General features: G+C 39.7%; 2 protein-coding genes across 2 annotated transcripts; one reads left to right on the forward strand and one right to left on the reverse strand.

The window, feature by feature from the left end:
• Window positions 1–1284: 1284 nt before the first annotated feature.
• lg12h11orf54 (linkage group 12 C11orf54 homolog) lies at window positions 1285–4892 on the reverse strand. Its single transcript, XM_049592047.1, has 8 exons — window positions 4736–4892; window positions 4551–4649; window positions 3077–3150; window positions 2881–2982; window positions 2564–2740; window positions 2117–2266; window positions 1917–2033; window positions 1285–1677 (listed from the first exon to the last, which is right to left on the reverse strand). The coding sequence occupies exons 1-8, from the start codon at window positions 4800–4802 to the stop codon at window positions 1504–1506; spliced, it is 960 nt and encodes a 319-aa protein (XP_049448004.1). The 5' UTR covers window positions 4803–4892; the 3' UTR covers window positions 1285–1503.
• Window positions 4893–6289: 1397 nt separating this feature from the next.
• On the forward strand, window positions 6290–13415 carry LOC125898273 (E3 ubiquitin-protein ligase RBBP6-like). The gene is made up of 5 exons (XM_049592038.1): window positions 6290–6805; window positions 7178–7454; window positions 7889–8016; window positions 9935–9977; window positions 10612–13415. The coding sequence occupies exons 1-5, from the start codon at window positions 6606–6608 to the stop codon at window positions 12841–12843; spliced, it is 2880 nt and encodes a 959-aa protein (XP_049447995.1). The 5' UTR covers window positions 6290–6605; the 3' UTR covers window positions 12844–13415.
• Window positions 13416–14846: the final 1431 nt, after the last annotated feature.

The following is a 14846-nucleotide window of genomic DNA, read 5'->3' on the forward strand; positions in this document are numbered from 1 at the left end:
ATAAAATATTTCTTAAAAATCTATAAAAAATATATATATATATCACATGTATCATATATATATATCAATAGGCAGCACGGTGGTGTAGTGGTTAGCACTGTTGCCTCACAGCAAGAGGGTTCCTGGTTTAATCCCAGGAGGAGCCCTTCTGTGCAGAGTTTGCATATTCTCCCTTTGTCAGCGTGGGGACTCTGAACTGATTGGATTTTGGTAGTCAAAGGTCACCCACAAATGTCTAATAGAATAAAATGATGAAGTGATGGTATTTTATATCTAAAGGGTCAAAGGTCAACTTCAGTCTGACATCATAATTTTAACTTTTTTTTGCCATTACTCAGTGTCATAACTGCCGTTGTTAGCATTGTCGCCTCACAGCAAGAGGGTTCGAACCCGGGGTGGGGGAGCCCTTCTGTGTGGAGATTGCATGTTCTCCTGTGTCAGCGTGGGTTTTCTCCAGGTACTCCAGCTTCCTCCCACAGTCCAAAGACATGCAGGTTAATTGGTGACTCTACATTGCCTGTAGGTGTGAATGTGAGTGTGAATGGTTGTCTGTCTCTATGTGTCAGCCCTGTGATAGTCTGGTGACCTGTCCAGGGTGTACCCTGCCTCTCACCCAGTGTCAGCTGGGATAGGCTCCAGCATGAATAAGGACTAAGGCAGCAGAGTGAACCTGAAACTCATTTTGGGAGGAACAAAATACCAGATGGGGTTTGTAAATGAGCCTTTGTTATAGAGTAGATGTGGTCAAACTTAATTTGTCATGTCATGTCCAGTGTTGACAATCCGCATGTGGCCTCTCAAAACAGTGTGAAACACAGAAGCTGATTTTAGCTTTAAACCCAGTATAAAGGTGATACTTTACAGTCATGCAAATGTAGCCTCTGTTGTGACATCTAGTTTTTCACCTGATGGCTTTTCAAGTGTTTTCACCTCCAATCAGTTAGAAATACAACTGTGAGAGATATTAGAGATCAACTGAGCATACTTTGCGCACATCCCCATCGTCTTGAAAAGAGGCCTAATTAACCAAATAAGTGAAAACACCTGTGTGTGGTGTGCATAGGTGGTGTGTAGGGCCTTTAAAATGATTGTCCTTATTTTCACCCCGTGCAAACAGGGCACAGATATTACTGCAACTGCCTGCTTTCAACTGTCTTGCACAATTTTTTTATCATGATGGAGTTGGCAGGCAACTCTGTAGTTCAAGGTCCCAGATTAAGTATTCTTTTAGAGGTAGCGAGTTGCACATTACTACAGCATTCAGTGAACAACCAAGCAAGAGGATCCAGATTCAACACTGTTTATTACATACGAAATGTATAAGGCTTTTTTAGATTTGTGATAGAGGAAAGATTTACAGTTATGACGCATTTTCATTTAAAAATTCTAAGTTTCTGTGTATTTTAGAATACAAAAACCTCACATGAATCATACACTGCTTGAATCATCTAGATCATTAAGAGATGCTGTGCTGCAAATATCATTCGTTCATTTATGCGTCCTTCAATCTCGTCCGACTCCATGGGTGTCTTTGGGCCTGTCGATGCGGTAGACATACTCTGCAGGCACGAAGTAGCCCAGGTACTCCACAGTGTCCGGTGTGGTGTCTATGTAGTAGTGGCCACCCTCTCCGTGGTGGCTGAAGCAGTGGGTGTGCTCCACCCGCAGGTCCAAACCCTGGATACACAGCAAACACATGAATCATTACAAGGCAGCTGATTTTGCAAATGAGGAGCGTATCGAATATATTCTCACCTCAAAACTCTCTTAAAGGTCTAGTTTGTAGGATTTAGGGAGACATATTGGATATTGAAATCATCCACCTACTAAACCTCCCTCCTCAAATTGGTGTGCCAGAGAGTTTTCTTGACTATAGACATTTATCTCGTTGAGATGAGTGCGTTTGCTTGACTTACAGGGTCTCTGGATACCAGCACCGACTGGCAGATGAGCGGGGCTCTGACCTCGAAGTGCTTAAGCCAGTTGTTGACGTCATCGTTGGTGTTGAGCGGGCAGACTGAGAACTCTCTCGGCTATCGACGATCAGACACACAGAGATAAATCAATTCATGCAACTGTCAGAGATCACACCTTCTGTGTCATGTCCAATATTTACCATGATGTGGATTTTAGCCTTCCCTTTCTGGATGATGAAGGTGCCTCCCAGAGCCAGGCTTTTATCCGGGTAGTGACCTTCCAGAGTCGTCCTCATGGCGGTCACAAGACTGTCACCTCCCGTCCTCTTCTTGGCCCTCACCTCTATGACCTGCGGAGGTGCACAGGTGAAGAGGGCACCACAGCTCAGCTTGTGCAGTCACTACCCTTTTATTAAGGTTTACCCGTTTAAATGTTGGGAGCACACATGTGACGGGGCTGAAGGTCACACACAACAACTTCAGGGAGGTTACTCATTTATCTTTAAGTTCATATACAACCAGAGATGTTCATTATTTGCCAAAAGCAGAGGCAATAATGACATCACATTTTTGGAGGAACCTCAATGCAGTCATCTTCTCAAAGACAAAAAGCTGCAGATCTTGTTTGATCAGAGGAGACACATTACCTTTCCAGACTTGCCTTCACAAGCGTACAGATTGCCCAGCAGTCCAAAGTTGCAGTCAGAGAATTTGTCACTGTACTTTTCTTGCAGACACTGGCCATCGACTGGATTGATGGAGGAGAAGTAGCTGCTGTTGACTGCAGGCCTCCCCTCCGCTTCGGTCAGAACCAGAGGCATCAGCTGTGGACGAGAACATTTAGTCCATCAGCTTCTGCGTACTCCAACTCTTTACATTCTATTTCTCCATTATTTAACATAGCCTGCACTGAGAAACTTGTTTGCAGCTTTCAGTTAGATACAGGGGGTAAAAAATGATTAACCTCTGCGTTCATTCCAACAATTCTGGAGGGAGCAGCTCCTGCACCGAGGATGAAGGCTCCTGGCAGCTCCACCTCCTTTGATACAGTGTTCATGTTGTATTCCTGAGAGGAAGAGGAGGAGAGACAACAATATATTAATCCCTTTCGCTACGGGCCATTGATCATTATCTCAAAGCAATATTCTCATTAAGACTACCTTGTCCTTATGAACCAACGGAACCAGGTACGGCACACCACCAACATCAGTGATGCGAGGCTTTCCACACAAGCCTACAGCATGAGGTGACATGAAAAACAACATGACACATATCAGGTAGGCCTTCAACTACATGTAAAACCCTCAGTCTCAGTGGAATGCTGGTATCCTACCCAATGTTTAAGCAACGCTTGCAAACAAATTACCTGGTCTATCCCACTCTTAATGAACTTATCAGTAACCCTGGTCTATCATGCTTATTTGTAACCCCTCTTTGTGCGTCATTATGGCAATCCACCTGTTTTATGAGCTTCAAAATTAGGCTGTGTCCCATTCTACTTGGGACTGTGTCGAGCCACCTCAAAATTAGGATGTATTATTATAGATACTCCAGCAGTATAACCTCCTGAGACCCTGTGTCCTCATATGTGGGCATCACATTTTGGGTTTACGTGACCTTACACTTCATTCTACTTAACTCAGACCTGTTGTCCTTGTTCGTGGACACTTTTTTGTGCCATCTAGTGGTAGTAAGAGCACAATACACTAATCCAGGGAAAAACAAGATGGCAGCCATCTCTGCCAAGTCAGTCTGCAGCCGATCCCGACACAAAAGTGGACGAGGTCCAAAACCTGATCACATGTTATGGTTGAAACTTGTTTATTTATGATTAATAATGTTTGTAGTTTGACATGGCAACAGATTTGACCAAGGAAGTACTCTTTAGAGGACATTAGGACATTGTTAAGGTCTCGTTAGAGGACATTGGGACCTTATTATCATTGACAGTGTTTAGTTTTTGCATACTTATCTGGTCCTACTGATCCAAAATAGCAAGGAGAAATGAATAATGCATACCAAACAAAAGTTCAGGTCTAAGGAGGATATATAAAATACAAAAAAATAGCCCCACCTGCAGCTGCAACATCAGTGATGCTCACACATTAATGCATCAATAATTATAATCGAGTGATATATATAATTCTGAATTGACCCATTCTGGGAGGACAGCTTTTACTTTAGGCACTTTAAGCCTATGTTGATGCTTGTGCTTAAGTCATTTTTTTTTTACTGTGGTATTGCTACCTTTCCTTGGGGCAAAGTTCTGAGTACTTTTGTGCTGACTAGCTGGATTGCTGTTCTATAACTAGCTATCATAATTGACAACTTCACGATTCTAAAGCAATGCATTTTATAAAAAGTGGGTGAATATAAATTCTGCATGGACATATAGCCTAATCAAACACAGATATTTAATGCAACCTGCAAATAAATCTTCACTTTCAGATAGTCCTGGTAATTCTGAAGCAGCAGCCATGTGTTAAGATAAAGACAGACTGATGGACGTATTAGAAACATGCAGTTTTTGGTTTGGGAGTGTGAGGGTTAACAAAGTGTCAACCTGTGAATGAATGAACTAAATACACATGTATGTAGGGCATGCATGAGACATTTGAGTACTTGATCTGTTACCTTTGACAGGGAAGTAGAAAGGCTCCTCTGTGAGATCAGGGCACTCCACAACCCTCACCTGAACTTCAGCAAAGTTGTCTTCCAGTCCTGTTTGTAGCACTGCAACCAGGAAAAAGTATTTACTACGCTCTCTTTATCAACATGCCTGTGCAACTTTGTCTGCGCATCAAAGCTGAAGCCCTTACCACCACGGAGTTCCTCCAAGTCTGGAGCGTGCAGCTGAACCTTTTCGGTTTTGCTAATATCTGCCATTATGACTGTGCTTGAAGGCTGATACTGAATGTACCAGCTCACAGGAACAGTGGAGGAAAAATCGACTGTACAAACCACGGGACTGATCTACTGTAGAAGTTCAGCCAAAGAGTAAATACTTACAAGAGAGTTCCTGTCACAGATGATGTTTCCTCGCCCATGCAGCCAGTTTATCTGTGTGAAATAAATGCAATCATAGTCAGTTTAATTCAGTTCAGTCCATGTCACTTCAACTTTGTTTATCCTGATGGGAATTCTTATATCAGAGAGCGCTTCAAATTACAGCAACATTAAGCACAGTAACCACAATCTAACATTCAACAACTAGTAACAACGAAAACAACCACTGAGTTCAAGAGAAAGAGCGAAAACATGACTCAGGGATGCAACAATGACTTAAATACATAAAGTAGCGGGTGGCAGTATGCAACCTCAAAGGCAATGTTTGCATCCATCCATGCAGCCCCTGGGACATGCCCAGAATACCTCTAACAGGAGGCGCCCAGGAGGATCCTGATCAGATGCCCGAACCACCTCAAGTGACCCCTTTCGACATGAAGGAGCAGCGGCTCTACTCCGAGCTCCCTCCAGATGTCCGAGCTCCTTACCCTATCTGTAAGGCTGAGTCCAGCCACCCCACGGAGGAAACTCATTTCAGCCGCTTGTATCCGTGATGTCATTCTTTCGGTCACTCCCCAGAGCTCATGACCGTAGGTGAGGGTTGGGACATAGATGGACCAGTATATCGAAAGCTTTGCCTTCCAGCTCAGCTCTGCATCACTGCAGTGGCCGCACCAAAACACTGATCCATCTCATTCTCCATTCTACCCTCACACATGAACAAGACCCCAAGATGCAATTGCAATGTTAGCAATCTATAAAACAGACAGAAGATAAAGCGACTATGCATGACTGAAGCAGGAAGTACCATGGCACGTCTACTAAACTGATGCAGAAAGGGTACAAGGATGCAAAAACTTCACCAGATTGCAGGAAATGAAGTGTTCAGTAGAGCTCAAAATGTCTTGGCTTCGGACCCCCAGACCCCTGCCTGATACTGAAACAAAACCTTTGTCCTTGAGTAGAATTTGGATACTGTATTTTGTTCATGGGTAACATTGTAATAAATCAGTTTCAGGAAGTAAAGTAGGCATACTTATAAACCTAAAATAATTCAATTTTGGGTTGATATTTGAACTCTGGCATATGAAAATAATTTTTCCTATAGTAATATCACATAAAAAGACTGATATAAACAACTTGTGTTCATCTAATGAGCTATAGTTGTATTCATTTGTACAATGACATTATAACATCATCTCATGGACTTCATCAGCAAATGGAGTTTGAATCCAGTGGTGCTCATTAAATACATGTCACATTTACTTATTTATGTGGAGAAAAATTAATAAAAACAACTCAAAGCTATTGTGGGAGCCGACGCAGTCGAAAACGGAAGTACAAACAGTGAAGCCTCTTGTTTTTTTGAGTGCTTTCTTCCTCCTCTTTGGTGATTGGTCAGATGATTATACGTCACATCGATGACACTAAAACACTTCCTGGTCGACGCAGAACCACATGTGTAGTGTCTACTCTTTTTGTTTTTTACTTTGTTTTGGTGCAGGTACATGTTGTTATATGATATCAGTGAACTGTTTGGTTAATAATTAATATTGTGCGTCTAAAGCGGAACTTTAAAACTAAAACATTTTCGTCGGAAACATCAAACGGATCTAATTTCTCACTATTTCCTGCCAATGAAGACCTCCGCTACTTTGGCGGTGTCTTCAGCTAAACTACGCAATGACCGGAGTGCGTAACTCTCTTGCTTTCACTCAGTCTGATGCTTTAGCTGATGTAGTATCGGGCCAGTCATGCCACATTGTGCTGGAAACATCCCCTCCAGACTACGTGGAGAAAATATCGCGGTATCTTGAGTCTAACGAGGGACACAGCAGACAGAATGAAGTAACGTTATTTGAGGAAGCTGCTGATGCAGACAGGTAAGGATGCTCCTCACAGGTCACAACGATGATGATGATTATGATGGTCCATTCCTGTAATGCAGCAACACTTCTGTTCCCGTGAATCAATCTTAACTGAGTTTGTTTGTTTGTTTGTTTGTGTACATGTGCTCATATTATCATGTCCCCAGTGCGGAATAATCAACTTTTACAAGAACTACCCATATAAAACTACCATAAACAGTTAAACGTGTCACTATTCTTATATAATGCAAAACATGAAAAATCCACCTTTTCTTTTTTTTGAAGTTGTGAATGTTGCTGCGTATCAGGAACGACCCTGATGCAGCCCCTCCTATTACAGCAGCCTGAAAATGCTCCAGTTTGACTTCTGTTGTTGTGTCTCTGCAGCGATTCAGGAGACAGCCTGTTCATAACTCAGAAGGCAGTACCTGAGCCTGTGAGGTCAGGGAGACGACGAGGTCACCACAGCTTGAGGTCAAACCTCACATCTCCTGGAGATCATAAAGAAAGCGACGAGAACAACTCATCGTCCGCTTCCCCCGAAGAATCCAAAACAGGCAAAGAAAGGAGAAGAAAGAAATACACCCTGCCAAAATACAGGTTCCCTTTCTTCCCAGAGAAGTCCAGACGCAATCTGCTACCTGCCCAGAACGGAAGCCTTCATGTAAGGATAACTAATACTCAAATACACGATCTGTAAGAGCAGATTATGTTAATTGTTTGTGTGTTATGGTCTAACTGTGATTGGCGGGTTAGCCTATATAGCCTAGGAACCTTTGTGGCTCGTCAGGTGTTTCCAGCCGGAACAGGAAAAACAGTTTTTGACCACTGTACAGCAACACGTTATGCTCCGAGCTGATGTGTTGTGTGAGAATGTGTGATTTAAAGAATGAGATGTGAAATAAATGGACTTGTGTGCATCGTAACTGAAAAGCAAGTGGACTCTCATTCATCCGTCATGGTAAAGTAAAAGCGCATCAATGAGGTTTCCTGTTGAAATGCCTCAGTGGCTTGAAGCATTGGCTTAGCCTCTACACGATCATTTAACAAAGGCTTTGCAAACGTTATTTAGAGCTAAATACTTTTTTATTTTTACAGAATTATGTGATGGGAGGCTTCTTTAAATGTGTCAGAGAGCTGTGGCAGAGCTACCAAAGAGCAGAGGATCTGGAGTCATCTTTACCAACTGTTGACATCGATGGGGAGGACATATCTCCACTGTCAGAGTGAGTTTATGTCAAGGAATATTCATGCTTTACTTGAAGTTACATGTGTTCTTTTTAAATATTAGCCTTTGTCCACCAACACCCAGTAGCTGACTAATATCTCATGTTACCTTTTTAAGTATAATTTTAGGAAAAAGGTGTCCATATTCACATAATTAAATATTTTCCTTAAATAAAACAATAATTTAGCAATGTGTCAGTCTGGTTTTCGAGCTTATTGTACAAAGACGGCCCTAGTAACATAGTTGATTGGATTAAGATACATTTAGATGCCAGTGAAATTTTGGTTTTGATGCTACCTGACCTGATAAGTTGGTCCGGAGCAGCTGGAGCAGAGGTGTCTGTTGCTTATAATTTACAATAAAATAATTTATGGGGTTCCCCAAAGATCAGTTTTAGGGCCACTACTTTTTAAGATAAAATAAGATACACCTTTATTGATCCCACAATTGGAAAAATTCCACTGTCACAACAGTCAAGGGAAAAGAGTGAGATTAAAGATTTCAAAATTTAAAAACTTAAAAAACTAGGCATGCAAAAAAAGTACAAGAAATACAAGAAACAGCAATAAATAATAATAATAATAATAATAATAATAATAATAATAATAATGAGCAGTGGATAAAAAGTGAGCATATTTAGTGCAAAGTAAAAATTGTATGTGCAAAAAAAAAACATTGACACCAAAGGAAATTGTCTTGATTTCTTCTAAAAACATGGGAAGAAGGCAGTGAGCAACAAAAGATGAAATGACCCGAAAAAATTTGCAGGAGAGAAAATCAAAATGAAAAAAATTAGTAGAATAAAAAAGAAAGAAAGAAGGAAAGTTAAAACAAACTAACAGAGAAATGATTTGGAAAGAGTGCTTAAAAATTACAATAATTCCGTAACATTATTTTAAAATGTAATAATAATAATAATAATAATAATAATAATATAGTTTTTCCCTAGATTTTATTTCTTTGTTTTGTTTTTTTTTAATATTCTTAAATCTTTCTCTTTATTTGTTGGACATTTCTTATCAAGTTGCTCATTGCCTTTTTCCCCATGTTTTTAGAAGAAATCAAGCCAATTTAAGGTTTAGGTTTAAAAAGTAGTGGCCCTAAAATTGATCCTTGGGGAGCCCCATAAATTATTTTATTGAAAGAAATCACACCAACTTGTTCAGGGTTCAAAGGTTTGAATACTTGCAAGAGGCATCTGAAAGCAGCACAAGAAACGTGATGTTGTTCCACGTTTCAAAGGGTTAATCTATACATGTTAGCCCTTGGTGCTGTCATCAGGAGACAAAGTGTTTATACCTCTAAACGTAAACTTTAAATCTACCCGTTTAGCCTGTCTTTTCTTTGGAACACTTTATGGACATTATTTAAGTTATCATCATTTTTTCATTTATTTAAATATATTCATGTTTTAAGATGTTTAAATTCCGCTAACCAAGTAGTTCCCAAACCTTTTTTGCAGGGCCCACCTTATGTAGTTAAACAATATTTTCAAGCCCCCCAGCCCAGTCTTAAAATACAAAGATATAAAAATACTCACTTTTACTTATAGACCTGTAATCCTACACCTTCAGTGTGTGGCTTTTTACACTGAGCAGCACTGCAGGGTACTTCGTAGGAGACAGTTAAGGTATCAACAGGCTCCTCTTTGTGTTAGGGATGTGAAGTCTCCAAGTGCCATCTTAACTTTTTTGGCTTCGTACCATCAGTAGCTAATACTTTGAGTCAGATATGCTTCGTCTCATTGTCTTGTTCAGTAGGTGTGACGTTTGATGGAGATTCATCGTTTGCTTTACATTTACCTGGCAGTTCTTTTCACAAACTTTTATAACTCCAGGCTCCCCTTAGTGGGCCTGCCCCTCAGTTTGTTTGATTGATTGATTGATTGGTAATAAAACACACATGTTCTGTTACAGAGAGGACGAAGGTAAAGCAGAAGATGAAGACATCAAAGTGGTGGTAAGCAGGCTGTTCAGATCTTGCATTTTATGCTGCATTTCCACTGTATGTTAAAGCTCTCTGCATCTCAGCTCACTGTTTTGGTTTTCCATTGGCAAATGTTGTTGATTGTACTTGAAACCTGGTACATTTTTGGCACCATTGCAGTTGAAGTTCCAAGAGAGCTGAGCCGATACTAGAAGATGGAGTTGAGACACTGCAGACCACTGATTGGTCAGAGAGAATCGTGACTAGCCCAACATGGGACATCTTAGACTTACACAAACCAACCATTTATAAATAGCCAAGCTACCATCAATAGTGACCGCAATTTTGTTATTCATTCGACCCAGATTTTTTGAAAATGTAGCTCTACAAAACTACGCCGTACAATTGAGAGGTACAGACATGGTTGCTTATAAAAGGATTTAATGAATGTCCCGTTGAGGGCGGTTTCATTCACAGTTGTTATGGCAATCAACTGAGAACCCCACAGACACTGAGGGGATACTATCCACAGTGGAGAGAACTGAGTAAAGATAAGAGGACCTGATACTAAAAGTGGGTCAGGTCAAGCTGAACCATGCAGTGGCAATGTGGCATTATTGCAATTTTTGTTTTGGAACTTTGTTTTAATCTGTGTGTCATCTTACAGGAGAGGAAACGTTTCATGGCACTATCAAAAGCAAAGCAAATCTGGGGCAGCCAGTCAAATCAGCAGAGGAGGAGGAAAGCTGGTAATGCCGGAAAAGAAACCGTGCGAGGAGGACAAACTAAAACGTTAAGCAAAAAAACAGTGAAGGCGGCCTTATTGAAAGATGTACCAATACTTTCAGATACAGACTGCTCTGATAAAGGAGAGCCCACTCATAGAGGTTTGGTCCAGAAGGTGAGGATCAATGAACACACAACAACTGACAGAAGCTCTCTGGCCCAAAGTGAAATACTGAAGGCAAAGAAACGCCTCACGTTTCAGCGAAAAGCAACAGAGGAAGAGCTGTGCGACGACAGCGATGCTACAGTTTGTGAGCCATGTGAGCTTCCGAGAAGTCCAAGACCAACCACACAAAAGGGGGGAGAAGCATCCACACCTGTAGCAGAGCCTCAAACTGATGTTCTCCACACAGATGACACGTTTGCGACAGGACAGGCAGGGGACGGACCTGAAAGAGAACATCTTCCAAAGAAGAGGAAAAAGAAGAAGACAGACAAAGGAGATAATGAAGGTGTAGAAGAAGGAAAGGGCCAGAGTCCGGAAGAGCCGGAGGGTCTGCACGCTGCAACGTGTGTGAACTCGTCGCACAATGATAACACCCCGAGACAGGACGAGGGAGACACTCCCGATCCAAAACATAAGAAAAAGAAGAGAAAAAAGAATAAGCCTGCAGCAGAAAATGTCGAACAGGAAGAGGATGGAAACTTGGAATCTGATGTGAGAGCGGAGGAAGGCGGCAAGAAGAAGAGTAAAAGAAGTGGTGAGGACATTGAGCAGCTACAGTCCAGCACAGTCGCTGAACCTCTAAATGATGAGGTAAAGAAGAAGAAAAAGAAGAAAAGGAAAAAAGAAGAGGAGGCTGCAATTACAGAGGAACATGAAGAGGAGGAGGCGTTGAATAGGACTTCAAATCTGCAGCCCATATTGACAGAACAGTTGGAGGAACCTGGAAATTGTTTAGAAAGTGCTGCAGCTTCTTCCCAAGAAACATTCAGCCATGTCAAAAAGAAGAAGCACAAAAAGAAGCGGCAGTCGTCGTCTCATGATGCAACTCAGCATGGAGAAGAGGATGCAGATGTGAACTTTAGCATTGATAATTCTGTAACTTCGGCTAAAGGTTCGGGGATGTCACTGAAAGTGAAGAAAGCTATCTTTGAGAATATCTTTGACTCTCCTGAACAAAAAGAAAAGGTTGAGAATATAGGTGATACCCAGAAAACAGAGGAAGGCATTGAGGACCAAAATACTGAACTGGTGTCGAAAAAGAAAAAGAGTGAAATATGTAGTAGGGGTATCTCCGAAGACGGTGTGGCACAAAGCGATGATTCAGTGTCTGTGCAGGAAAAGGAAGAGAGGAGGACCTCATCCTTCCTTGTTGCTGATGCAAAGGAAAATGACGCTCAGACACATGGGGAGCAAAACTCTCCACCGCAGTCTCGTGTCTCGGGTACAGAAAAACCCGGTGTCAGCGCTGGTTGTTCGGAGGAACTTAATGGCATCGTGAAAAAGAAAAGGAAGAGGAAGGAGTCGGTAGCACAGGACAGCGTGGAAAAGCCGCATTTTGAGGAAGCAAACGAAAAATGTCAGAACTTTACACCCGAAACCACTGACACGGGGGTGAAAAGGAAAAAGAAACATGCAGGAAATGAAAGTGAGGCAGTGACAACTGTGAAAAGATATGAAAGTGCAGCTGATACAGGACTTTCTCCTCCTGATGAGGCTGTGGTGTTGAAGAGGAAGAAGAAGTTTAAAGATCATTTAATACAACAGGATCCACCAGCTGCCACTGACGATGCTGAACCAGTCACATCTTCGCTGAATAAGACAAAAGGCAAACATAGTCCGAGTGCTGAAATGTCTCTTGACAGCACTACGACTGAGAATCTGGCTTTAAATGATGTGACGCACAAGAAAAAGAAGAAGAAAAAGAAACCCACTGATGATGTTTTGCGTGAGGGGAAATTGTTGACCGAGCCCGCTGAGCTGGAGCCCAGAGAAAAGAAAAAGAAGGAGCGTAATAAGCCATCAGCTGTTCCCAGCAGCCCCGTGTCATCAGAGGCTTCTCTCTCTAAAGCTGAAATGTTGTCACCCGACAATAACACAAAAAATAAGCACAGAAAGGTCAAGCGGAGACTTTATGATCCAAGTGAGGACTTGTGCGCAGACTGTTGAGTATGAGTATGAATATGTATGAATTCACTGATTGGATGAGTTGTAGATTGGCAGACAGAGAGATCATTTTTTGGACAATCAATCATCTGAAAACACAATGATAATTATGACAGTGTTAAGGGGAAAACATTTTTTAATGGATTTTGTTTTGTATCAAAGCGTTTTTTTACCGACACAGTTTTCAACCTTTTTGGTGTTGAAATGCACTTTTTTTTAAAAAAAATAAAATAAAATAAAAGCTGAATATGAACATTACAATATTTGGAGGAAGAATTGATTATAATTAATATCTTTGTGATCACTTTTGAATATAAAGCCAAAATCTCAAGAACTTACTTGAATCTGGTTTTTATGTTTTTTATTTTTGTGTTTTTAATTGATCAATTTGAACACCCACCCACCACAATGGACATTCTCTATCTTGACAGCAGGAAGAAGTTTCATCTTTTATTTCACCCTGCTGCACCTTTAGTAGAAATAATAAACCTCTTTATATGATGAGTTGAAATAATTCATGGTTCAGTAAAAGTCTAAAAGTTTATGAGTGGTCGCACAGCTGTACAAATAAAGCCCTGAACCAGTGCTTGTTTCGTTAATGGTGTCACAGATTCAAATAATTTATGATCAGAACCTGAATCTGAAACTGTTTTATTGCAGAATAGGTTTGTAAATGAGCTGATATAGTCTGAGTGACTCGGTTTGTTTTAGCTGCAACAAAGTGCACTGTGGGTATTCATAGGGTTGAAATGGAAAGTTTTGATATTCAATCAGATACAGAAGAGATCAACTGGACTCAATATTGATCTTAGTGAAAATAATATTTATTCTCCTTTGGGAAAAAATACACGCCTAGTATCTTTAAGTTACACAAACTTAAAAGATATCTGGAAGAATTGCATGTGTATGGTGTTAGTACAAAAGTATAAAAGCATATTAAAAGTTATTAATTGATATCATGGTATGAAAATCATCCTATCAGTTAAATGGACTGCACAGCACTTCTATAGCGCCTTTCTAGTCTTCTGATCACTCAAAGCGCTCACCCATTCACACATGATCTCACACACCGATGGAACAGCCATCAGAAGCAACATTTAACATTTAGATTTAGATTTAAGATTAAACCTTTAGTTTTAACTTTTAACATTTAGATTCAACATTTAACATTAGGTTTAATATTTACCATTTAAATTTAACATTTAGTTTTAACATTTAACATTTAGATTTAATATTTAACTTTTGGATTGAACATTTAACATTTAGACTCAACATTTAACATTTAGATTTAAGATTAAACCTTCAGTTTTAACTTTTAACTGTTAGATTTAACATTTATACTCAACATTTAGATTTAAGATTAAATCTTTAGTTTTAACTTTTAACATTTAGATTCAACATTTCACATTAGTTTTAATATTTACCTTTAAAGTTAACATTTAGTTTTAACATTTAGATTTAATATTTAACTTTTGGATTGAACATTTAACATTTAGACTCAACATTTAACATTTAGATTTAAGATTAAACCTTTAGTTTTAACTTTTAACCATTAGATTCAACATTTCACCTTAGTTTTAATATTTACCTTTAAATTTAATATTTAGTTTTAACATTTAACATTCAGATTTAATATTTAACTTTTGGATTCAACATTTAGACTCAACATTTAACATTTAGATTCAAGATTAAAACTTTAGTTGTAACTTTTAACATTTAGATTCAACATTTCACATTAGTTTTAATATTTACCTTTAAATTTAACATTACGTTTTAACATTTAATATTTAGATCTAACATATAACGATTAGATTTAATAGTTAACATTTAAATCGTTTTTCTTCTTTCACATAAACATATTAACATATAAGCCTATAACATATATGCACAAGATGCAGCACAACATGCATATTCAAAATACAACAGCTAGAAATTTCTAACCTAATTTTTTCATTCTGCCCAAAATGTGTCTGTACCAGATTTTTAAGACTTTAGACCAATCAGAC

The sequence above is a fragment of the Epinephelus fuscoguttatus genome, linkage group LG12 (genome assembly GCF_011397635.1).
Source record: "Epinephelus fuscoguttatus linkage group LG12, E.fuscoguttatus.final_Chr_v1".
NCBI classification, from domain to species: Eukaryota; Metazoa; Chordata; class Actinopteri; order Perciformes; family Serranidae; genus Epinephelus; species Epinephelus fuscoguttatus.

Bases quoted from the DNA above. Each gene is read 5' to 3' on its own strand.
- lg12h11orf54 (XM_049592047.1), bottom strand. From the start codon at position 4,802: ATGGCAGATATTAGCAAAACCGAAAAGGTTCAGCTGCACGCTCCAGAC. The intron at 2,983-3,076 runs GTAGTCTTAATG...TCTTCCTCTCAG, and splicing joins CGTTGGTTCATAAGGACAAG to GAATACAACATGAACACTGT. The intron at 1,678-1,916 runs GTAAGTCAAGCA...CTGTGTATCCAG, and splicing joins TGCTGGTATCCAGAGACCCT to GGTTTGGACCTGCGGGTGGA.
- LOC125898273 (XM_049592038.1), top strand. From the start codon at position 6,606: ATGACCGGAGTGCGTAACTCTCTTGCTTTCACTCAGTCTGATGCTTTA. The intron at 6,806-7,177 runs GTAAGGATGCTC...GTGTCTCTGCAG, and splicing joins GAAGCTGCTGATGCAGACAG to CGATTCAGGAGACAGCCTGT. The intron at 8,017-9,934 runs GTGAGTTTATGT...GTTCTGTTACAG, and splicing joins GACATATCTCCACTGTCAGA to AGAGGACGAAGGTAAAGCAG.